General features: G+C 43.2%; 1 protein-coding gene across 5 annotated transcripts in view; it reads right to left on the reverse strand.

Moving 5' to 3' along the window:
* The window catches only part of LOC131591636 (ceramide transfer protein-like), a 311,936-nt gene that overhangs the window by 155,596 nt on the left and 130,037 nt on the right, over positions 1-26,303 (reverse strand). For 2 of the 5 annotated variants that reach the window (XM_058862535.1, XM_058862536.1), the window contains one exon: positions 17,911-17,943. The exons of the other annotated variants lie outside the window; for them this stretch is intronic. In XM_058862535.1, the coding sequence (XP_058718518.1) occupies positions 17,911-17,943 (33 nt within the window). The remainder of the gene's footprint in view (positions 1-17,910; positions 17,944-26,303) is intronic. 5 annotated transcript variants of the gene reach the window in all.

Here is a 26,303-nt window from a genome sequence, read left to right on the forward strand (position 1 = left end):
AAAGGCACCACAGGATAAGGGGATTCCTTGGACCCCTAAGCCGGAAAGAACGGTATCAAAGTCCAAAAGGTGGTCAAAAGACTGAAAGGAGCATGCACGAGAAGACAAGGTGAAAGTTCAGCCGAGGAAAAAATTGCTGACCTCATCCCAGAGACCCCCAGACGACCACCAAACTGACAAAAAACGACCAGTGCATAGCCACAAAGGGGTGTGGAGCTAATTTTAATATGAAGCAAAGACAAGCGGGGGTTAGGAAATGAATATATATTAGGCATATTGTGCAACCTTAGTTTGTAAAGGATAAAAGGAGAAAACCAAATCTCAAAAGGTGTGCATGCTTTTTGGAGGAGATATCCCCCATGCACCTCAGCACTGAATAAATTCATATCTACTCTTACAACTACTCTGCGAGTTATAGAGTTTTTTTTCTATCTGCATATCACTCAGCTAACTAAAAAACTAGCTAAAAAGCAAAGAAAAACTCTCCGTCTCTCTTTCTGGAGAAAAAAAAAGCTGAGAGCTGGCAAAGACAAGTGAGTTATCTGTGTTTTGAATAGACACTGAAAGAATTTCACTGCTTCCCCCCTCCCTTCAAACTTAAAACTACAGGACTCATGTCTGGGCATAATAGGCGATACAGCATCATACAGTCACCCCAGGACAGTCCCTTATTGGTGGAAAGGGATTGTTGGAACCCTTAAAGGAAGACAATTCAATCCAGTGTGTTCTTCTCTAAATTGTTTCAAACCAAGACACCTTTTATGACAAGGTCACCTGTCTAGTTGACCTAGGGAAGCCAGTAGATGTGGGGTATTTTGGATTTGAGCAAAGCTTTTGATACTGTTTTTCACTGTATGCATCTGGAAAAAATGTCCAGCATAAACCTAGACAAGTCCATAATAGGTTGTGTGAGCAAATGGCTGATGGGCCAGGCTCAAAGAGTTATAGAAAATGGGGTTACATCAGGCTGGAAGCCAGACACCAGCAGGGTTCCTCAGGGCTCAATTTTAGGGCGAGTGTTCTTTATTGTTTTTATAAATGATCTGGACACAAGAATCTACTGAACATTAAGTAAGTTTACTAATGTCATGGGGTTACTTTACCTTTAAGAAAGTTAAAGTTGCTGGGGACTCCTGGGAGTCTTTTCTCCTGACCAATTATCGGTCATTGCTGAGAATTGACAGCAGTTTTAGCCATTGAAAAGTAGAATCAACTTGTGAACCCCACCTTAAAGTGTACAACCAGAAGTCTGTGATTCTCTTTGTTTTCTGACTGTAAAAGGTAGTAGAGCTTCGGCTTCTCCCTCTGCCCGGCCACGTGTGGCCGGGCGGGGGTCGGGCCGGGCCCGCCGTGTCTCCCGTCTCCCGGCCGGGAGATGGGGCTTGCGGGGGCTTGCCCCGGGCCAGGTCGGGCTGGGCCGGGCCCGGCCCGATCTCTGGCTCGGCTGCAGGTTTTGCTGTAACTACATTCACTAGAAAACTGCCGAGTGAAGAAGGAGAGGGGCTCTGGGCCTGCTGCAAGCAGAGACAGTGACTATGCTCTCCAGAGCAGCTATGAGAAACTTTCCATCGCAGACAGCTCCAGCTCCTGTTCAGCAGAAATCACCGAACCATCTACAAAAGCTTGGGCAAGATTTTAACTCTTTCTTTTCCAGATAAGACTTGCGGATTAATCTTTTTATCCAGAAAGAGAAAAGGAGAGTGATCAACATGAAAAGAGACTTTATAAACTACTAATGGCAAGAAAGAAAAGAAACTTCAAGAAAGGTAGAGAATTAAGAAGATGCTTTAATTAAGCTGAAATATCTTTCTGTTAAAACGATGGGGATGGACAATGAAGTCCTGAAAAGAACTCCTTTAATTCATGATAGAGTATGGGGAGGAATAGAGTGTTCAAAGTGTAAATTTGAGAAAAAGTAGAGTAATTATGGTATAGTGAAGTGCTGAGAGATTTGAAGCCTTGAGAGGCAATGAGAAAACTGTTTTCTAGTGAAGCTCACAAAAACAGACGAAGAATACTTTTTGCCTTTGAATAACTTATCCTTAAAATGCTATCCCCAAACTAATGACCTATAACACATTTCAGAGTGATGTGGAATAGGAGGAGTGAGCTTTGATAACAGCAGCTCTGAGCAGCTGATATCAGAAAAACAAGAAACTATAACAAAAATAGTTTTCTTGTGAAAAACTCCATAAATTAACAGAAAGGAACTTCTGTTTCTTTACAGAAACTGATAGAAAGACTGTAGAAAGAATCGAGATTATTTAAACCATCAAAATTATAAAGTTGTTGTCTCTGTTATCATGTGAACAAAAGAATGGTGGGCAGTGAGAAATGAAAAGGTTTTTTCTAAAAGTTTATTCTGGTGTTCTTATTCTTGTAGTTTGTCAATAAACTTTCTTTATTCCTTTTAAGTTTTATGCCTGGTTTGCTCTTATTTTAATCCATATCTCACAGCAAAAAATAAATAATTCTTTTTTCCCCTTTTTGTTAATTACTGGTTCAAAACCACGACAACTAATGATACTAAATTAAGAGTTGTGGACTCTCTCAAGGGTAGAGGCATTACAGAGAGATCTAGACAGACTAGAGAGTTGTGCAATCACCAAGCATATGAAATTTAACAAGAGCAAGAGCCAGATTCTCCATCTGGGATGTGATAATCCTGGTTATACATACAAATTGGGAAACAAGTGGCTGGAGAGCAACCCCATGGAAAGAGATCTGTGGATTTGGGTTAATGGCAAGTTGAACATGAGTCAAGTGTGCCCTGGCAGCCAAAAGGGCCAACCAGGTCCTGGCGTGCATCAGGCACAGCATCCCCAGATGGTCAAGAGAGGTGACTGTTCTGCTCTACTCTGCATTGGCATGGCCTCACCTCAAGTACTGTGTGCAGTTTTAGGTGCCTCAATATAAGGATACAAAACTATTAGAGAGCATCCAAAGGACAGCTATGAAGATGGTGAATGATCTAGAGAGTGTGGGTTTTGCATGGCTTGATTTTTGGTGAGGAGGGAAGAAGCCAGCCATGGAAGTGATTTTCTGAGAGGAGCTGCTAAAAGCTTCTTTTGTAACTGGGAAAACCAATTGCTGGCTGGATCTGAGAATAGGCACACTGCTAAGCCAATTAGAAAAACTGGTAAAGTCTGTACTATAACATATTTAAGAGAGGAAAAACCGCAGGAAGCTTTTTTCTTTCTAGCCTCAGAGGGGTGGTGAGGGGGCCACCAAGCCCCTTCCCGGCACAGCAGCTGGGGCCCTTTCCCAGTGTGGCTGATGGGGTCATACCACTGGGGCGGGGGGGGTATTGAGACCCCGAAGCCATGTGGTTGAGACCATGTGGCTGAGGCCAAGAGCGGCCGCCACCATCCCAGTCCAGGAGCGGCCAAGCAGCTGAGATTGTGAGGCCAGGGTGGGTAGCCGGGATGGCATCATGCCGCCGCTGCTGTCTCAGCATGGCTCGCAATGAATTTATTTGCTTAGCTGCTTTTAGCCAGCCATGCTGCAGACAGAAGGGCAGAAGAGGCGGCAGCAGCTTTTCCTTTTTGGCATCCCTCATGAGGAGAGGTGCTGAGCGGAGCTGATGACCAGTGTGGTCCGGCATGGTGCCGGTGGGAACCATGTGATCAGCAGCAATAGGCATGGTGAGAAGCTCCTCGATGCAGATCCCAGACAGAATCAACTTTTCAGTGCTGCAGAACTCTATAAAAACTTTTCAATTGATAGAACTTGAGAACAAACAAACTTATAGATACCAATTCTCTCTCAAATCAGAGAAAAGGAAAAAACCCACAACAGAGAGCACCTTATGTTACAGCAATGAAAGATAGTAGGGTCTTTGCATACATCCTCCTTATACACGCACCTTCTCACACTTTCCACAGTCTCTGATGGGCAGTGTGTTTTGTCCTAGGGTAAGAACACCAGGTGGGTATTGTGATAAACAGAGACCCTTTTGTTCGACTAAACATGCAGATATGATACTCTGTAATGCTATGTTCTGTAAAATCAAGATTATATTGAAGGTTGTTTCTGACGCTTGTATAATTATTATGGCCTTGCTAAGATTCCTTGAATTCCAGAAAGTTACTGAGCTAAGCCTTTAAAGAGAACAGTGAAGAAAGGTTAAGAAGATAAGGTAGAGAAAGACCCCCTAAACCAATAGAGACGCATGCGCAGAAACACCTGAGAAAGGACACGTCATCGGAGAGCCGGACCGATTAAAGAAGGACACACGGAAAACGGAAGCACGGCATCGGCGAACCGGGATCGCTTCCCGGCCGTCCAGTGCTGTTATTTTTGCTTATTGCTCGCTTGCTATAATTAATAAACTCTTTCTTAATTAAGTCATATCACTCTCTTTGAATGAATTTATAACAATTTGGTGCCCGTGACTCGGATGCAATCTGTAGGACGGATCGGCACTTCTGGGAGGCGCCCCGCTAAGGTTTAGCGGCCCGGGGGGGGGCCGGTTCCTGCCTCGATTGCACCGACGAACCTAAAATTAAGGCAATAAGCAAAAGGGAGACCGGTCGACCCCTTAAATTCTGTGCACAGAGTCCAGACGAAGACGCAGGACGCGTGAGTATAACGGGGATCCGTCTGGTCGGGGTCGGGATCCCGGAGTGTGGTGAGTGTGTGTGTGTCTGAGAGGGGAACCGGTAGCCGGATTCCCCAAGCGAGAGCGGACCCTCTATCAGTGCGGTTCCCATTGGCCCGCGAGGACCTGGGCCACGAACAAGGGGAAGCGAAAGGAATTGTGTGATTGAAGGCACTCCGGAAGAATGGGACAGGGGAAGAGCAAGCCTTCTGTACCTGTTAAACTCCCACCGGTACCTAAAGATAGTCCGTTGGGTTTTATACTAGATAATTGGGAACATTTCCCGGGGACAGAAAATAAAGATAGGGCAAAAATGATTCACTATTGTGTAGTAATATGGGGAGGAAAGGAAATTTCAAAGAATGTATTTTGGCCTATATTTGGATCAACCGAAGAGTGGGTTAAACAAAAGTTAAATTCCTGGGTAAAAACAAAGATCCCCTTTAACCCAGAGGAAAGTGCTTATGCAAAGATCTGGGTAGATAATCCCGAGGTTTTTTTATTTAAATTGACAGAAAATTCGGGGGAGGGGAAGGGAAAGAAAAAGAAACCCCGAAAAGAAGATACTTTGATAATCCCCCCCCCTCCATTTGTACCACCACCACCACCACGAGCCCCTCCCCCTCCCCGTCGAGCCCCTCCCTCTCCCCCTCCGAATCCCGAGGAGGAGGATTTAGACATGCCAGACATGCCAGAAGTGGGGCCTGTCACCAGGAATAGAGCCAGAAGGAAACAGGAACACCTATTCCCATTAAGAGAAATGCCAATGGGTGGCCCCCAAGCTGGAATAGGGTTTATATCTGTCCCTCTTAGCTCAGGGGATGTCAGAGACTTCAAAAAAGAGATGGGGCATTTACTGGAAGATCCATTGGGGGTTGCAGAAAGAGTTGATCAATTTTTAGGACCCAATATATACACATGGGAGGAATTACAATCTATCCTGAATATTTTATTTACGGCAGAAGAGAAAAACATGATTAGAAGGGAAGGCATGCGTATCTGGGATGCTCAGCATGCTCAGGGACCACTGGCAGATGTAAAATGGCCCCTCCAGAATCCCCATTGGGATCATCAGAATCCAGCCCACAGAGTACACATGCAGGATTTGAGGACTATTATAATTCAAGGAATTAGGGAGGCAGTCCCAAGGGGTCATAATATCAATAAAGCATTCAATGAGAGGCAAAAGAAAGATGAAACTCCTACAGAATGGTTGGAAAGGCTAGGAAAGAATTTTCAACTATATTCCGGAATGGATCCAGACACCCAGTTGGGGCAAGCACTGCTTAAAGCACAATTTGTAGCAAAATCCTCGGAGGATATTCGGAGAAAGATAGAAAAATTGGATGGGTGGCAAGACAGGGGTTTGGATGAGCTTTTGAGGGAGGCACAAAAAGTGTATGTTAGGAGAGAAGAAGAGGCTCAGAAGCGGCAATTTAAGATGAGGGTAGAGATCAAACATGGAAAGAGAAACAACAGAGACCGATTAGAGATTCAAAGGAAAGACAGAACACTAAAGCTTGTTTTTACTGTGGAAAGAAAGGACACTTTAAGAGGGAATGTAGGGTGAGGATCCAGGATGAAAAGATGTTTAAAGAAGACTAGGGAGGTCAGGGGCTCTTTTTTATAGGGACCAAAAAACACCAGAAAGAGCCCTTGATAAAGTTAAAAGTGGGTCCCCAGCACCAAGAAATAACATTCTTGGTAGATACTGGAGCTGAAAGATCAACTATTCAGTTTTTACCTAAAGGATGTAGTATATCCAAAGAAACTGCCACAGGAGTGGGGGCAAAGGGGGAACCCTTTGAAGTGGGGGTTATTAAAGATGTGATGATAGAATCAGAATCAAAAGTCGGGTTGGGAAATTTTTTGTTAGTACCAGAAGCAGATTATAATTTGTTGGGACGAGATTTAATTATTGAATTGGGAATACATTTAGATATAGTTGATAAGGAGTGGAAAATAAAACTATGCCCTTTAAGAGTAGAAGATGAAGACAAAATAAACCCAGAAGTGTGGTATACACCTGAGAGTGTGGGGCAGTTGAAGATAACCCCATTCTCGGTCACTATTAAAAACCCAGAAATCCCAGTCAGAATAAAACAATATCCCTTGTCACTTGAGGGACGAAGAGGGTTGAAACCAGAAATTGATAGATTGTTAAGTAAGGGACTATTAGAACCATGTATGTCACCTTTTAACACACCCATACTGCCAGTAAAGAAGCCAGATGGGACTTATCGTTTGGTACAAGATTTAAGAGAAATTAACAAACGTACAGTGGCACGGTTCCCCGTAGTAGCAAATCCATATACATTATTAAGCAAACTGGGACCTGACAGTCTGTGGTACAGTGTTATAGATTTAAAGGATGCATTCTGGGCCTGCCCTCTTGATGAGGCTAGTCGAGATTATTTCGCATTTGAATGGGAAGATCCAGACACGGGGAGGAGACAACAATTGAGATGGACAGTACTGCCCCAGGGGTTTACAGAATCTCCCAATTTGTTTGGGCAAGCATTAGAACAGATTTTACAGGATTATCAGACAGACCCAGGAGTGACCTTGATACAATACGTGGATGATTTGCTTTTAGCTGGGAAAGAGGAAGAAGATGTAAGGAGAGAGAGTATTAAATTGTTAAATTTCCTGGGTCTAAAGGGATTGAAAGTATCTAAGGCAAAGCTCCAATTTGTGGAAGAAAAAGTAAAATATTTAGGCCATTACCTTAGAAAAGGGGAGAAAAAAATAGACCCTGAAAGAGTACAAGGAATTTTGTCACTACCGATTCCTAAAAATAAAAGACAGATACGTCAAATCTTGGGATTAACAGGGTATTGTAGACAGTGGATTGAAAATTATAGCAGTAAAGTTAAATTTTTATATCAAAAATTGACACAGGAGGGAGTAATAAAATGGAGTTCAGAAGATACAGAAAAACTCCGGGAACTACAAGAAAGTTTAATTCATGCTCCTGTCTTGAGTCTCCCAGATTTGAGGAGACCCTTTTTCTTGTTTGTAAATGTAGAAAATGGGATTGCCTTTGGAGTCCTAACTCAGGAGTGGGCAGGGAGGAAGAAGCCAATAGGATATTTATCAAAGATCTTAGACCCTGTGAGTAAAGGCTGGCCAGCCTGTCTACAAGTAGTAGCAGGATGTGCCCTACTGGTAGAGGAAGCTAGGAAAATCACCTTTAATAGCAATTTGAAGGTAATGTCCCCCCATAACATTCGGGGTGTGCTACAACGAAAGGCGGAAAAATGGATTTCAGATGCTAGGCTTTTAAAATATGAAGGGATTTTAATTGAAGCCCCAAACTTAATATTAGAAACCACAACTGTACAAAACCCGGCTGCATTTTTGTATGGAGAACCTGAAGGTGAATCTTTGACACGACTGTATAACTACAATTGAGGAACAAACCAAAATTAGACCTGATCTGGAAGAAGAGGAATTAGAAAGCAGAAAAAAGCTGTTTGTGGATGGGTCCTCCAGAGTGATAGAAGGAAAGAGGAAAACAGGCTATGCTATAATACGAGGACCTGATATGCAAGTTCTAGAATCAGGTCCATTAGACAAATCTTGGTCAGCCCAAGCCTGTGAATTGTATGCAGTATTAAGGGCATTGAAATTACTAGAAGGAAAGGAGGGGACAATATATACAGATTCCAGATATAGTTATGGGGTGGTGCATACGTTTGGTAAACTGTGGGAAGAAAGAGGTTTAATAAACTCTCAAGGGAAAGATTTAGTTCATCAAAAACTTATAATTGCACTATTAAAGGCCCTGAGAAGGCCCAAGAGGTTGGCAGTGGTTTATTTGAAAGGACACCAGAAGGGAATAGACTTAAGGAGTAGAGGAAATAATGCTGCTGATCAGGAGGCAAAACAGGCGGCATTACGAACAATGGTCCTAAAAGAAAAAGGGGGGCAGGAAGAAACTCTAGAACATAAAGATAGTGACTTAAGAAGTAGATTTACTGAGGAAGAGAGGTTAAAACTCCCAGAGACAGGAGCAATAGAAAACTCAGAGGGTAGATGGTTTCTCCCAGATGGCCGGGAAGTACTACCAAAAGCCATAGCTCAAAGAATATTAGAAAAAATACATCAAAGGACACATTGGGCATCACAGGGACTAATAGACTATTTTGCAGCAAAGTATATGAGCACAGGTATTCGAGACTTAGCTAAGCAAATTACTAGAAGCTGCCTCCCATGTTTAAAAACAAATAGGAAAAATCTCAGAAAATTACCTTATGGAGGGAGACCCTTAGCAAAAAGACCCTTTGCAAATATTCAAATTGTCTTCACAGAACTACCAAAGGTAGGGAGACTTAAATGCCTCCTGGTCCTAGTGGATCATCTCACTCACTTCGTAGAAGCTTTCCCAACATCTAGGGAAACTTCATGAACAGTTGTAAAAGTGCTAGTGGAAGAAATAATTCCCAGATATGGGGTACCAGAGACAATAGACTCTGATAAAGGTCCCCATTTTACATCAAAAATAACTCAAGAAGTGTCGGAAGCATTAGGAATCAAGTGGGAACAACACACCCCTTGGCACCCTCGAAGTTCTGGGAGAGTAGAAAGGATGAATGGAGAAATAAAAAAGCAACTTACTAAGCTAGTGATGGAAACAAAATTATCATGGGTTAAATGTGTTCCACTAGCCCTTCTGAATATTCGAACCCAGCCAAGGGCAGATTTAGGAATTTCCCCTTTTGAGATGTTATATGGTATGCCCTATAATATAGAGGAAGTTCAAACACATCCAAATGTGAGTGATCAATACATCAACAAGTACTTAATAAAATTAATGCAATTCAAAAAAGCCTTGTGGGAAAAAGGAATGCTAGCTCAAAGACCACCATTGGATTTTATATTACACCACGTACAACCCGGAGAGTGGGTGCTGATAAGAAGCTGGAAAGAAAATCCCCTAACACCGAAGTGGGAGGGGCCGTACCAAGTCTTATTAACAACTGACTCTGCAGTTCGAACAGCTGAGAAGGGGTGGACACATGCCAGTCGTATAAAGGGACCTGTGAAGCCACCAAAGACTAATAACTGGGAAGTGGTTAGCCCGGCTGGGGACCTGAGACTTAAGATATCCCGAACAAAGTAACATCCAAGGACTATTAACCGGCTTAGAAACTTATGAATAGTAAATTTCATAAAGGTTTTTATATAGAATATAAAATACCCCCATCTAGTGGTAAAGAAATATATAATAGAAGTGTTAAAATAGGCTGTGCTTTATGTCAGAATTGTTATCCTTTTGTTTATTTTAAATGTATAATATGTGAAGAACATTGGTGGACCCACTGTCATAGAGGCTACCCACCGAGAGGGGTGTGTAGATCTTGCTACACTGCCCAGAGGAGACTCACTGATTGGGCCTTAATAACTAGAATACGAGCAGGAGAATTTGAGACAGAATCAGAGGAGTGGTGGACTATTTATGCAAAAGGAGTTAACCCCTTGTATTATTGTTACCATCCAAACGAACCTGCACCTTTTGTAGCAAATATAGTAGCTGGGTTGTGCAGACAGTGGCTCCAGGAATTGAGGTGTAATACCCCTTTAGTAAAGCATAAAAGTTGGGAAAAATACATACAAAGAATTAATAAGAGAAGGAGTAATTTCCCTCCCGAAGAATACTCTTGCTGCTGAGAAGATGGTACACCCCGTGTCCCGTGGCAACCGGGTCGACGACGGGAGAGGCAGAGGAGTAATAAACTGTGGAGGGAAACACTCCAATATATATGGGACCAAAAGGTCATGGACCTGGAAATGCCACAAGAATGGGAATGATACAACCCAGCGAAATAATTTCTGGGGAATCCAAACTGACACTATACAAAAGAAAAGCCTCTATTATAGCAGGGGAAGCCAATGCTCATTAAATAAGTTAATAACATTTACAATCTTAATTAGCACATTTAACATTTGTATAAGTAAGACTCACGAACCCTTTAATTGGTCTTTAATCCGATGGGAAGACCAGGCTATTATCCAATCACAGATCACCTCTGGAGCCCCTAGCTTTCAAGTTACACTAGATTCTCTTATTAAGTGGAAGGGTACTAGTAGTATCCCACCCGGGCGTAAGGTACTATATATGTGCCCAGCTTCTAATCCAGGCAGAGGATATTGTAATTACCCTGGCGAATTTTACTGTAGATATTGGGGCTGTGAGACAATTTCCATGGGGTGGAAAGTACAGAACCCAGATAAGTATCTAAAGGTTGAACGGGGTCCACACGGATGTATAAAGCCCTGGATAGGCCCCTCAGGGGAAGTAACATATATTGGGACTTGCAAATTTCACTACATCAATATTACACAATCCCAAGACCCTGGGTGGTTAATGGGACGAACCTGGGGTCTCAGAGTATGGGAACCCGGAAAGGATCGGGGAGTGCACATTCTTATAAAGAAAGAGAGGGTTCCCCATGATTCGGGATCTGTTGGACCAAATCCAGTGGTGTGGGGAGCAATAGATCCCAAAGTAAGAGATCAGAATAACCATTCAGAAAAATTAGAAAATAGCGCCCAAGCAACAACCACAGTAGAGACACCCCAAGAATATGGAAATGAAGCTCTTTGGAAAATTTTACAAGCTACCTTTAAAGTATTAAATGATACACACCCAAATTTAACCAGAGAATGTTGGTTATGCTATAACATTAACCCACCCTTTTATGAGGCCATAGGCTCCATAGCAGAACCAAAAAGAGTAAACGGCACTAATCCTGCTGCCTGTTTATGGAAATCGGGAAGGGAAGACACCCCAGGAATAACATTATCTAGAGTCACTGGAAAAGGGAAATGTGTGGGAAATGTGCCCCCAGATAAGAATCATTTATGTCAGACAAAAATACAGATTAATGACCCTCACAAGCCAGTTCAGTGGCTGATTCCAGCACCTAATACTAAATGGGTTTGTAACACTTTAGGAGTAACCCCATGTGTTTCTATAACAGCCTTTAATGAAACCTATGAATTTTGCATACAAGTTATAATAGTTCCCCGGATTATTTATCATTCTGAAGAATATATGTATACACAATACCAAAACTTAGAACACCATTTGGTGAAGCGAGAACCCCTCACAGCACTAACAGTAGCCGTATTACTAGGCATAGGAGGGGCTGGATTAGGAACAGGTGTAGCATCCTTAGTTAATCAACACCAGGGGCTTAAAGAGCTTAGAATTTCAGTAGATGAGAATTTAAGGAGAATTGATGAATCTATAAAAGACCTCACAGACTCCCTAGACTCACTGGCTTATAGAGAGTTTTTTAGCAGATGGGGGACATGATATATTGGTAAAAGCCTGTCTGCACAAACCAGCCTCTGGGTTAAGCCGCAATATTAAAGGCTAAAATCCTTGAAACTTGCCTGTAGAAAGTAAAACAATGTTCCTGTGTACCAAGACAAGAATGTAAACCTGTGTGTACCAACCAGTAGTAGTTTGCTTTGCCCGCGGACCCTGTAAAACCCTATAAAAGTGTGCTAGAGATAAAAATAAATTGGCATTCACAATTACTTCTGTGAAGATTGGTGAACAGCTCGGGGGTCTTCTCAACACTGGCTGAAGTGGCCTTGCAAAATAGAAGGGGATTAAACCTATTATTTTTACAACAAGGAGGCCTGTGTGCTGCACTTAAAGAAGAATGTTGTGTATATGTAAATAAGAGCGGGATAGTAAGAGAAACCATGGCCAAATTGCAAGAAGGACTGGAAAAGAGAAAGAGAGAACAAGAAGTGCAACAGAGTTGGTACGAATCCTGGTTTAATTATTCTCCCTGGCAAACAACTTTACTATCTACCATAGCAGGGCCGCTAATTTTACTAATCCTAGGACTTACTTTTGGCCCTTGCATTCTTAATAAAATTATTAACATCGTAAAAAGCAGGTTAGAAGCAGCTCACCTTATGTTAATACAAACCAGATATGAAGCCTTAAATGGGGAAGAAACCGAAGATTATTTAGAACTAAGTAAAAGGGAATTGCAAAGATTTAGCGAACAAAAGTAGGGAATAGAAAAAGGGGGGGTTGTGATAAACACAGACCCTTTTGTTCGACTAAACATGCAGATATGATACTCTGTAATGCTATGTTCTGTAAAATCAAGATTATATTGAAGGTTGTTTCTGACGCTTGTATAATTATTATGGCCTTGCTAAGATTCCTTGAATTCCAGAAAGTTACTGAGCTAAGCCTTTAAAGAGAACAGTGAAGAAAGGTTAAGAAGATAAGGTAGAGAAAGACCCCCTAAACCAATAGAGACGCATGCGCAGAAACACCCGAGAAAGGACACATCATCAGAGAGCCGGACCGATTAAAGGAGGACACACGGAAAACGGAAGCACGGCATCGGCGAACCGGGATCGCTTCCCGGCCGTCCAGCGCTGTTATTTTTGCTTATTGCTCGCTTGCTATAATTAATAAACTCTTTCTTAATTAAGTCATATCACTCTCTTTGAGTGAATTTATAACAGGTATTGCAGGAAGAGCTGCTCACATAATTAATGCATTGCAGAGATGGGTGAACTGAGATGGTTGAGATTGACTTTAGTGCACATCAGCCTGTATAAGGGTATAAAATGCTGCTGGAGACTGGACCAACTGGACAAATTGGTCTCCTGAGACTGCAGGCAGCAATCCCCTCCCTCCATGTCTGCCAGGTATGTCCACCCCAAAGACTGGGAACACTCACTTTTCACTTTTGTACAGGTGAGTAAAAAGTTGCTAAGATCCAGTTGATGTCAGATGAAGTTAAAAGTCTCAAAAAGTTCACAGCAACAATGGCTTGGTCTTGAAACCATGTCAACAAGGTGCCAGAGCAATGGAGCAGTGAAGAGTCCCCAAGAACAGAATACTATAAATCCTTACTTCATTGATGACTAATTGTTCAAATAGATTTAAGCAGAAACTTTAACAGAGTATAAAGTCAAATAATAACTTGGTCATAGCTGACAGGATGGAAATATAACCTAGAGTTACCTTATATTATTATAATGTTAAAAAACACACCCCCAGGGAAATTCATATATGTAAATGGTACTATATGAACTGGGCCAAGACCACCACATGCATACTAAATTTTTTGTTATATAATCATGAGTGACTGTAGCATTCCACAGCTGCAGGATCATGTCCAGGGAGGCTACAGTTACTGGTGACTGACATGGGACTCAACGAGATGGGCTTCTGCTTGGTTAATCTCAGGAAGCCATTTATTCAACACAGGAACAAACAGCTTAAATCCAGAGACAGAGCCCAGAACAGAGGCAGGGTGGTGGGTTTTACGGGACAGAACTAGGGTGGAGTTTAAGGTAGGGGTCTAATAGGGACATAGCAAGGGAGAAACCCTCAGGGCACAAACCAATCAGAACACCCTGGACTGCCACCCCACGAGAGTCTGGGGTGGGGCAACTCTTCCCAGGCTCACAGGGCCCATCCCCCAAGGCAAAGGGGTGGAATCCACTCTTCCCAGGCTTTAAAGCCATGCTTCTCACTTTAACAATGCTTATCTGAAACTAAATCTTTGCCTCCCTGTACAGAGGCACCTCACAAGTGACCTGTTTCTGTATCATTCTTTGTTACCTTTTTGTATAAAAGATTCTGCCTGTTTCCTAAAAGGTGTGCCAGCTCTGTTAGATGCCTGGCACCCTATTCTGCACAACTGTAATAAAATTTAATATCTTAACTCAGTGTGTTGATTGGCTCCTTCACACTGAGTAGAAGAACCCTGCTTTAGGGACAACACAGTCAAATACCGAGATAAAATCCTAAAGCTGTTCCATAGGTGCTTTCTTGGTTTCTAATTGTGAATTCTGCAAGGCCAAAAACTGCAACCCTGTACATTTCTAGATGAAAAGCCTTATATTACAACCCTTTAGTCATAGACTATTGACCAAATCTGAGACTAAGTGGACTGAGCCACACCTAGACTTTTCTGAGAAGTTTAGAAAGCAGGGGGGTCTCACTTAAGCTTGTGACTCAACAGGAGGGACCACAACCTGATGACACTATAATCCACTGCAATAAACAATAAAGTTGTTCTTTAGATACTGTATTAGCAATAAATCTTATCATAATAATCCACATAATCACTGTATCTTACTTCTTGAGCTTTCTCTCAACTACTTTGTGATACTTATGAGGAACAGTTGAGGTCACTTAGCTTTTCAGCTTGGAGAAGGCTGAGGAGTGACATCATCACAGTCTACAACTTCCTCAAGAAGGGCAGTGGAGGGAGAGGTGCTGATCTCCTCTCTCTGGTGACCAGTGATAGGACACAAGGAAATGGTATGAAACTGCATCAAGGGAAGTTCAGATTGGACAGTAACAAAAGGTTCTTTACTGAGAGGATGGGTGGTCACTGGAACAGGGTCCCTAGGAAAGTGGTCACAGCACCAAGCCTGTCAAGAGTTCAAGGAACATCTGGATGACTTAGTCATATGATTTAGTGATAGGTAGCCCTGCAAGGAGCAGGGAGTTGGACTCAGTCCTTATGGGTCTCTTCCAACTTGAGATATTCTGTTATTCTACCTGTATAACTGTGTCAGAACATCCCCCCTACCACAGAAGAGCTTATCTATTCTGTCCATCAGCTGAGGCAATAGCTCCAGGCATTCTCCCTGCTCACATTAATTGATCAGATAACCCAGGCCAGCTTGTCTGACTAGTAAGTTGTCTCTGGCTAGTGAGTTATTTCTTTGGAGCCAGGGGTGGAATTTTCGGTTGTCAAAAAACAACTTGCCTTGAGAACAAAATCTGGAGAGATAAGCTGGAATTCCTGACAGAAACTTCACTTTATAAACGATAAAAGCTACACAAATTTCCATGGAGGCAGAAGTCTCCTACACACACCCTGGAAATGCGTCGGACTTCTCCCTGAAATCTGGATGCAAATGTCATGGATACTTTCCTGGGAATTGAGGGAAAGGATTCTATGTGCACTCCGTCATCAATTCGGTGGTAATTTACATTGATCCTTAATCTATACTATTTCTTCGCTAGCTGTAATATAGGTACCTATTATCGTGCATTGCTTTTTTTAATCTACTCGTAGTTCTTTTGTTTACCCTTTGTAGTAAGCCTGTTAAATTCTTATGTCTGTTTTTTCCTTGAGCCTATTCAATAAATAATTCATGTTGTAATAGACCAAATCAATAATTTTTAAGAACTTGTGAGCGGGAGTGGTTTTGGGGTGCTGGCTGCCTCAATAAAGCTGCTGCCTACTGCCAGAAACCTAGACAAAGGCAGGGGCCATCCAAACTGTTATAAATACATATTATAATACTGGCTTTTTGCAAGTATTAAGATGAATGTTATATGTATAATGTTAAAATAGCTTTGCTGTGTGAATGTAATTTTTCTTCTCCTGCTATTAGCAAAACTTTAGGCATAAGTGGTAATAGTTGATATAGTATGCTCGAACTGCCTGCCCAGTTAGGATAACATTCAATGAACAGATGGGGACCTGGCTGCTATCAACACTCACCATCTGTGGAAAGGAGTGTAAGAGACGGTCCGAAGATTCCCTCATCTGTCTCACAACCGTCTCAAGGACAGAGACTGAGACCCTGAATATCACAAGGGACTTGGTTTGGGGGTTTGGGCCTATCTGAGTTGGATGTTTGCTAAGTGATTGTTTGCAGATGGCTGCACGGTACACTGCTCTCGTTCCTGCTGGTGAGCAGAGGCTTGGTAACCTGAGCAATGGGTTTTCCACGACTCACGGCTCTCGTTCCTGCTGGTGAGCAGAGGCTTGTGCGTGGTACCCTGTGCAATGGGTTTCCACGACACATTGCCCTCGTTCCTGCTGGTGAGCAAAGACTTGCAAGACATGGATCGCTCTGTACCCTACACCTGCTCCCCGCACAATGGAATTCATCACAATGATCATCAATCTCATCTGGTTTTGGCCCTGCGCCCCTCGCTTTGCAAAACACTATAAAATAATACCCCAAACTTACCTTCCTTTGAGATCTCCCCAACAGACAGAAGACTGTGTCGTTGGACGGCTGAGTGGACTTCGACGTTGGTAGCTATAATCCCCTTACTCTCTTTTCCTTAGGCTTTGCTTTCTCCTTTCTCTCCCTCTATCACATATTAGTGCTGATGAGCACTCAATAAAGTGTGTTTTGCTGTTTAAGTCCTTGGTTTGCTGATAATCTTTTGTACTCTAAGACCGACTAAAAGAACCACATCACGAATCCCACCTTGCGGATCGTGACAAGGAGTCAAAGCCCAAATTAAAAGGTAATAAGAAGAGGATTAAAACCACAAACCAAGAAGCACGCATGCTCTAAAAAGGCAGATGTAAGGAGTGGCCATGCAAAACAGTTCCTGGAAAATGTAAACTAGTTAATAGAAAAGTTTGAATATGCATAACGTCTATGAATATGCATCAAAGTGATGCAATAGAAATGGTATATAAAGGGTGTTCCCAAAACACCAGGCATGCTCTTGGCAGAGTGCCAAGAACCGAGCCATTAATCTTTGCTTTATTATCTGTCTCTTTTTGTCTGTGATAAATGTGGCATTGGATAAAAATTCGTGAAGGAGAATAAAGAAATATATGTTATATTTATAATAATGTTGAGATATAAAATGTAGTATGATCTAAAGATTCCTTCCCGATTCAAGTGGTAACGATCCACTCAGGCGGTAACGATCCACAGCGACGCTTATCAGCCCGAGATAAAGAGCAGGACACGAGCAATCAAGTCAGACAATGAGAGTAGCCCGACTGAGATATCCATCTGCTTCGCACCGGACCTGGACACTCCACCCTGGGAGTCCACCCAAAAGATGCAATCAGAAGGCACCCAGGACCATTCGCATGTGAAAGGACTCTGCCCAGTTGACTATTGACTCAGCTCAACGGATCCGGGAAATCTATTCAACCGCACATCTAGACTCTTTGTTGGACAGTGCTTACTCCGGGTTTTGTCTCAGGATACGAAAATCCCTATAAAAACCCCGGACTGCGATCCCTCCTTCGTGGATTTGGGAAAATCTGTACCTCTGGGTATAGACCCCTGTCCACCCGGCGCTGCACTGATTTATTTTATTGTGGTTTTGTCTCTCGTTGCTTGTGATTGAAATTGTTTTATAATAAATTGCTTTTTATATTAACCTTATTTTGCTACCCCGTTTATAACATTGTCTTTATTAAACTTTTAAATTTTACCTGGAGACTGAACCTCATTTTTCACAAAACTCTCCCTTCTCATTCGTAACAATAACCCAGATACAAATGTTTCATTTTGCTATGCATTGTACTTACACTCAACACCTTGGAGCAGTGCCTGTCTTTCATCTGAAAACATAACAGATGTTTTGTGTGTTGCATATTTTAAAAATATCTGACCTTCAAGCCCTTTAGGCAAAATGAAAGTAACAGTTGTAATAAATTATTGTTGTATTAAAAATTCGGAGTGTATATAAGAAAGATATGTTTTGTAGGAACAAAACAAAATATAAAGCATAGAAAAATCTCTCCTCAAAGTAGGATGAGGCTTTTCTCCAAGGAGTTGCTGATTGCCAGCAACGCCCAAGATAACTAACCCAAACCGGCCCATCAACCCAAACAAACACACAGGACACGGACCATCAGGAAAACAATGAAACTAGCTCGGGAAATTATCTACCTCCGGACCCAAGCAACGCCCTGCGGATTCCAGGGGGTAGAGAAACCGATCAGTGGAAAAAGACAAGTTCCAAAAGAAAGACTTCGCCAGACTTAAACATTTCTGTGTTGAAAAAGCAATCAGGGGAGACAAAGGAGGAAACCCGGCCGAGATACCCATCGGCACCAGCCCGGATTCCACCACCCTGTCATGAAAAACCTAACATTGCAACACACAGAGTCTCCTTTACATATGAGGAGATTCTGGCCGGACACGAGATAATGTCATCATTCTATGTCAGGAAATCCATTCACTGGACAATCAAGGACACTTGGTGAATGGAACCTGCCTGGAATTTTGGCCTGAGGACTTAAAAATCCTATAAAACCCCAATCCTGAGGATGCTCAGACGTGGATTTGGGAAACCTATACCTCTGGTGTAGACCCCTGTCCACCCAGCGCTGCGCTGATCTTTTTATTGTGGGTTTTTATCGCTGTTTTTACTTATTATTGTTTATTAATAAATTTCTCTTTGATTTTATCCCAAAATTGCCTTTGCATTTATAACAGATTGGTGCCGTGACTCGGATCGGAAAAACTGTGGGAGAACCTCGCTATCCAGGGGGGTACCCCCGCTGATTTCAGCGGCCTGGGAAGCCGAGAACCTCCGCAGTTCACTCCGACATCCGAACCAAATTTAGGCTAAGGTAAAAACCACAATAAAAGAGGATACGGATCCAAGAAGAGCTCGGGAAAAGAAGCCGCGGCTTGGTAGCTCATAAAAAGTCAGTTGTGCACGAAGACATCCTCGCAAGAAAATTGCTGTAAGTACTGCGAGGTTGAGCGGGGTGATTGGGCAAGCGTGTGTGAGACGTGATCTGATCACGGAGCGAGTGCGGACTCCAAAAGTCGCGGTTCCATCCTCCCGCGAGGGAATTGGCCGGCTACGGAGGAAGCGAATCGGTGTGAGAGGGCTCTCTCTACGCGTTTGTAAAGCCTGGGGCCAAAGGGGTGCTCTGGGGGACCGATCACAAAGGGCTGGAAGAGGAAGAGGACGTCCAGTAGAGCTCGGGAAAGAGTAAACTCTTCTAGCAATTAGGATCCAGGAGAGGTCCGAAGGAGAGATCAAAGCGCTAAGAAAAACCCCGGAACAGCAAACCGTGAAGGTGAGTATTAGCAGACTTTTGACTCTCAAAACAAAAACACAACGCAGAGTACTAGGTAAGACTTTTTTTCACCATGGGACAGAAAAAGAGTAAAATACAAAAACCAGTAGATAAGAAAAACCCTTCCATAGAAACGAAGGAATTGTTAGACATCCCACCAGAAAGTCCTTTAGGTTGGTTGTTAAAATATTGGGAAAATTGCCCTGAGAGGAAAAAGAAGTCCAAGGCAAAAATGATCTACTATTGTGCCGAGGTTTGGGGTGAACAGGAACTGAGACCCCATCTCACTTGGCCAATATTAGGAACGTTTGAAAAGTGGACGTGTAATGAGTTACTCTCTTATGTAGAGAGCAAGGTTTCCTCGGACTCCGAGGAAAAGGAATATGCCAGACTCTGGCTAAAGGCCAGAGTAGGACTATTTCCGATGAAACTAAAAAGTGAAACAAAAACAGAAACCTGGGAGCCCCTTGATCATTTACCCCCTCCATACCACGGGCCGGCAGGGTCTCCCGTGGTGGATCAAGTGGTGCCATCAGCTCCCACGAGCTCGCCAGCGCAACAAGGTGAAGCACACACATCGCGAACAGGGGAACCGGCGCCAGCAGTGGTTCCGGTGGCCCCTCCTCTGGCTCCTCCTGTGGGAACCGCAACCGCCGCTGTTTCCCCAGAAACCATGGTAGCGCAAAATCGGGGATCTCCGTATCCCCCATTGCCCGTCCCGCTGCCCCAGCCAGGTTCCTCGAATTTGGCAAGGGGAATCCTTCATAATAACCTAGTGGCGACTGATTTTACATCAGCAATAAAGGAACAAACTCTCAAAAACCCCTATTCCCCCCCCGCAAGCAGGACTCGGTTTAAGGCTAGACAGATGAGTGAAGAATGGGAGGAGAATGAGAGTAGGCACAGAATGTTCCCTCTCAGGGAAGTGCCTACGGCTCCGGGAGTGATTGGGTTTGTGAATGTACCCCTAAATTCAGGGGATGTGCGAGCGTTTAAGAAAGAGATGGGACGATTGTTAGATGATCCGTTTGGAGTAGCAGAGAGATTGGATGAATTTTTAGGCAGTAGCATTTATACATATGAGGATCTCATGGCTATCCTGAGATCTCTGTTTAGTCAAGAGGAAAGAGAAATGATTAAACAGGCTGGTATCAGAGACTGGGAGCGGCGAAACCCTCAGGGAACGCCAGGCGACCAGAAGTGGCCGAGCGTAAGCCCGAGTTGGAGCGCCCAAACAGAGGATGGCAGAAGGAGCATGAATGATTTAAGGAATATAATTGTGCAAGGAATAAGGGAAGCGGTTCCCCGGGGTCAAAATATTAGTAAGGTGTTTGGGGAATGTCAGGGGAAGGAGGAATCCCCCACCGAGTGGTTGGAGAGATTGCGGCGAAGTCTGCAGATTTATTCTGGGACAGACCCTAGCTCTCCGGTAGGAGAAGTGTTACTCAAAACACAATTCGTGGCGAAATCATGGGAGGATATTAGAAAGAAATTAGAAAAGATTGAAGGGTGGCAGGAGAAAGGTCTCCAAGAGCTTCTAAGGGAAGCTCAAAAGATTTACATGAGGAGAGAGGACGAGAAACAGAAACTTCAGGCCAAAATACTAGTGGCCGCAGTAAAAGAAGCTCAGAAACAAGAACAGGCGCACGGCAAGTTTAAAACAGCGCCGAAAAAGCCGCAAGAGCCACAGAAGGATGGCTCCGCCCCGCGGAAAGATCCCCCAGAATGTTTTTACTGTAAGAAAGTAGGACACTTACAACGGAATTGCCGCCAGAAAATAAAAGATGAACAAGTATTTCAAGAAGATTAGGGAAGTCTTGGGCTCTTTCAGATGGGGACGATAACAGCTAAAGAGCCCTTGATAAAGTTAAAAGTGGGTCCCCATCGTGAGGAAATAGAATTTTTGGTTGACACGGGAGCTGAGAGAAGCACCCTGCAAAAATTACCCAGGGGATGCGTAGCAAGTAAAGAAAAGGTAATGGTAATCGGTGCGAAGGGAGATCCCTTCAAAGTTTCTGTAATTAAAGATGTGGAAATAGAGTCTGAAAATAAAATATGCCTAGGAAATTTGTTATTAGTAGAAGAAGCCGATTACAATTTGTTAGGAAGAGATATGATTGTCTCGTTAGGTATAAACATTGTTGTAAAGAATTCTGAATTAGTAATAAAGATATTTCATTTAACTCCGAAAGATGAAAGGGAAATTGATCCCAAAGTGTGGCATTCAAAAGGGGAGGTGGGGAAATTAGATATCACCCCCATCAAAATTGAAATAGAAAACCCAGAGGACCCGATAAGGGTAAAACAATATCCCATCCCGATAGAAGGGAAAAGGGGTTTGAAACTAGTAATTGATGACCTCCTTAGAGGAGGTACCCTCGAACCCTGCATGTCCCAACATAACACCCCCATCCTGGCAGTAAAGAAAGCGGATGGGAGCTTCCGACTGGTTCAGGATCTCAGGGCAGTAAATGCTAGAACCCGAACCAGGTTTCCGGTAGTGGCAAATCCTTATACTTTACTTAACAGACTATCACCTGAGGATGTATGGTACAGTGTGATTGATCTAAAAGATGCATTCTGGACTTGTCCTTTGGATGAAGGGAGTAGGAATTTCTTTGCCTTTCAGTGGGAGGATCCGGACACGAACAGAAATCAACAATTAAGGTGGACGGTCCTCCCCCAGGGGTTTGTGGAATCACCCAATTTATTTGGACAGGCATTGGAACAATTACTTACTGAATTCATTCCAGAGGAAGGGACAAAGCTCTTACAATATGTAGATGATTTATTAATTGCTGGAACCATGGAGGAAAAAGTCAGAAAAAGTACAATTTCATTGTTGAATTTTTTGGGAAAAAAGGGTTTGAAAGTATCAAAATCCAAACTGCAGTTTACGGAGCCCGAGGTAAAATATCTGGGACATTGGATTTCTCAGGGGAAAAAGATGTTAGATCCTGACAGAGTGGCCGGGATTCTCGTGCTCCCAGCCCCAAAAACGAAAAGACAAATCAGGCAATTTTTAGGGCTCCTGGGATATTGCAGACAGTGGATTGAAGGATACAGCGAAAAAGTAAAATTTTTGTATGAGAGATTAAACACAGATAGAGTGAAATGGACCACTCAGGATGAAAGCAAGTTTCAGGAATTGAAAACTGCACTTATAACTGCCCCTGTTCTAACCTTGCCAGACACAAACAAAGAATTCCAGCTATTTGTTGATGTAAGTGGACAAACAGCCCAAGGAGTTCTGACCCAGGAGTGGGCAGAAAAGAAAAAGCCCATAGGATTTTTATCAAAAATCCTAGATCCAGTCAGTCGAGGGTGGCCTACTTGCTTGCAAGCAATTGTTGCAGTAGCTCTGTTAGTTGGGGAAGCAAAAAAGATAACTTTTGGAGCCTCTTTAACTGTCTACACCCCACACGATGTAAGAAATATCTTACAACAAAAAGCCGAGAAATGGCTAACTGATTCAAGACTTCTGAAATATGAAGCCATGCTAATTAGTTCACCAGGCCTCGAGTTAAGAACAACTACTGCCCAAAACCCGGCGCAGTTTTTGTTTGGGGAACCAACAGGTGAGCTATTGCATGATTGCATTGAAGCAGTAGAATTGCAAACTAAGGTAAGACCGGACCTGGAAGATCAAGAGTTAGAAGGGGGGGAAAAATGGTTCATTGATGGTTCATCAAAAATGGTAGAAGGAAAAAGAAAGTCAGGTTATGCCATCATAAATGGTAAGACCGAACCATAGAATCAGGTCCCTTGCAGGCATGCTGGTCGGCTCAAGCCTGTGAACTATTTGCACTCTTAAGAGCCCTCAAAGGCCTGAAGGGAAAAAGGGGAACTATTTTCACGGATTCAAAGTATGCATTTGGGGTAGTGCATACTTTCGGAAAAATATGGGAAGAAAGAGGTTTAATAAACACCAAGGGAAAAAGATTAATACATGGAGAAATAATTAAACAAATTTTAGAAGCTATCAGAGAGCCCCAGGAGATATCCGTAGTTCATGTAAAAGGACACCAAACTGGGTGGCGGTTTCACACCAGGGGAAACAATCTAGCGGACAAAGAGGCGAAACGAGCTGCGTTACTGGTGGTAAGTATTCCCGAGATCAGTCCCAAAGAAACCCCAGAAGTGTCCGTGCTTCCTTCAGAGAAGGAGCAAGAAGATTTCAAGAAGGTAGGTGGATATTTTAAAGAAAATAAATGGTGGTTGCCAGACCGGAGGGAGCTGGTTCCAAAAAGTATAGCGAGAGGAATACTCAGGAGATTGCATGAACAAACCCACTGGGGAACCAGAGCACTGGCTGAACAATTTTTAAAATTTTTCGGATGTAAAGGAATCTTTGAACTTGCCAAGCAAGAGGTACAGGGGTGCGTGATATGCCAGAAAGTAAATCGTGCCAATTCAAAACAAACAAATTGGGGTGGCCGACCACTTTCGTATAGGCCATTCGAGAGAGTCCAGGTAGATTTCACGGAACTACAAAAGATTGGGAGAAATAAATATTTATTAGTGATAGTGGATAAACTGACACATTGGGTCGAGGCATTTCCCAGAGCAAAGGCTACGGCCCAAACCGTGTCTAAAATTCTACTAGAGGAAATAATTCCTAGATATGGGATAATAGACCATATCGATTCGGATCAAGGGACTCACTTCACCTCCAAAATCATTAAACAACTGTCAGAAGCATTGGGAATCAGATGGCAATATCACACCCCCTGGCACCCTCAAAGCTCGGGACAGGTAGAAAGGATGAATCAAACATTAAAATCGCAATTGTCCAAATTAATAATCGAAACAAAAATGACTTGGGTCCGATGTCTTCCTTTAGCTTTGTTAAACATCAGGACCATGCCTCATTCTGAAACCGGTTTATCCCCTTTTGAAATGCTATATGGAATGCCATATAGGCATGGGATGCCGGTGGCACACCCCCAAATAGAGGATGTGCAATTACAACCTTATCTCATTTCTATAAATAAAAATCTACAGGAACTCCGGAAAAAAGGACTGATTCCTCAAAGCACGACATTGGGATTTCCAATTCACAAAATCCAGCCGGGCGACAAAGTATTGATTAAAGTGTGGAGGGAACTTCCCCTCAGTCCTCATTGGGAAGGCCCCTTCCTCATTCTCCTGACCACGGACACCGCTGTACGAACGGCCGAGAAAGGGTGGACTCACTTTTCTCGGGCCAAGAAAGTTCCGGATTGCCAAGCCCCCGAGTGGAAGATCACCACCCCGCCAGGAGATTTGAAAATCAAGCTCCGAAGGCACCACAAATGAACAATAGCGAAAGGATAAGTTGCAATATCCACGATTGTTATTGTTTCCCGTTTGTACATTTTAAGTGCGCTTATTGTAAGCAGATTTGGGTAACTCATTGCATAAGGGGTTATAAACCGAGGGGATTGTGCACTAGGTGCTACGAGAGGGAGTTAGACCAGACCAATCGATTCCTGATACTTGCAACTCGAGCGGGCCTTTTGGAACTTGACTCTCCGGAGTGGTTCCTGTTTTATCAAAAAGGATTAGGGGGTCAGCTTGATTGCAAAGCAGAACCCTTGGAAATTGAGTGTCGGAGGACCGTAAAAGTACCTTGCAGATTTGAACCAGTTAAAGCATCTCGGTGGGCAACCTTCAAGCGGAGGTTTGCCATCAGGACATCAAGGGCCCCTGAAGACAGTCCTTGCTGCCGGGAAGATGGTTATCCCCGCCGTATACTTTTGTACGGGCAGAGGGAATGGCAGAGGGATGCAATTGTGGGGAATCCTGATGTCCCTGAGCCTAGTCATGTGCTCGATCAAGAAAATAGAGGCCGAGGTCCCCCCAGGGGAGGTTCCCCAGGGGAAGTGTGAGCAGTGTCAGACTGCCACAGAAAACGAGCTCTTGACCGAGTGCCCTTCAGAACTACATGCAGGTATTTGTTGGTTAAACGGCACTCAGTTCGAATTGTGTAAATCAAAAAAGAAAATCTGGTGCTCGAATTCGAGAGTAAGTATCAAGGAAAAACCCATTCGGAACTTGGAAGGAATAGGGGTTGTAAGGACCCGCTTCCGAAACAAAAGAGAAATAAAGGGAATTCCCCCAATCGAGGTCTGTGGACAGTGTAATAAGACTGTCTGGATTGGGGGAAAGAAGCACTCGACGTTTTTGGCATACCACCGAGTTAACCCTACATGCTACAATGAAGCAAACTTAAAACCGTGCATGATGGGGGGAAAATTGTACTGGGAAGGGAAAAATGTGAAACACGAGACAAGGCTGACATTCAATAATGAACCCATAATTTTGGAACTATTGAAGTCAGATGATGAGAACTCGTGTCTTCAATTTGACCCAGTGTTCTGCTTTTCAAAGGATGAAAAGGGATTAGATCCAGAGAGTAAAATAAAGCAAATAGCTATAGACATAAAACGACAAGAAATGGAAAATAAAAAGAAAAGGCTGGAGCAAGAGAGGTTAAACTCTCTCAGTGAACAATATGAACTATTAGAAAGACAATACGATAATTGGAAATTACCCAGCCCCAACCAAAACTTGTTTGTTGATCTAATGCAGGAAATAGCCACCGAATTAGGTATATCCAACTGCTGGATATGCGGTGGCTTAAAATCAGCCGAGAGATGGCCATGGAAAGGAGAGGGATTGACCCCGGAACAGATATTAAAAGGGACAGAATTAAAATTCTCGAAAACAACCCGGAGGCCAGAAGGATGGGTCATAGATGACCGAATAATTGGGACTTTTTGCATTAGCCGGGAGGGAAAAGAGTTTACCGATTTGGTAGGATACACTCCGTGTGTGAATACCCTCACGGTAAACTCAGAAAAGAAAACAAAAATCTGGCACCCGGAATCACCCGAAGGATA

The sequence above is a fragment of the Poecile atricapillus genome, chromosome W (genome assembly GCF_030490865.1).
Source record: "Poecile atricapillus isolate bPoeAtr1 chromosome W, bPoeAtr1.hap1, whole genome shotgun sequence".
NCBI classification, from domain to species: domain Eukaryota; kingdom Metazoa; phylum Chordata; class Aves; order Passeriformes; family Paridae; genus Poecile; species Poecile atricapillus.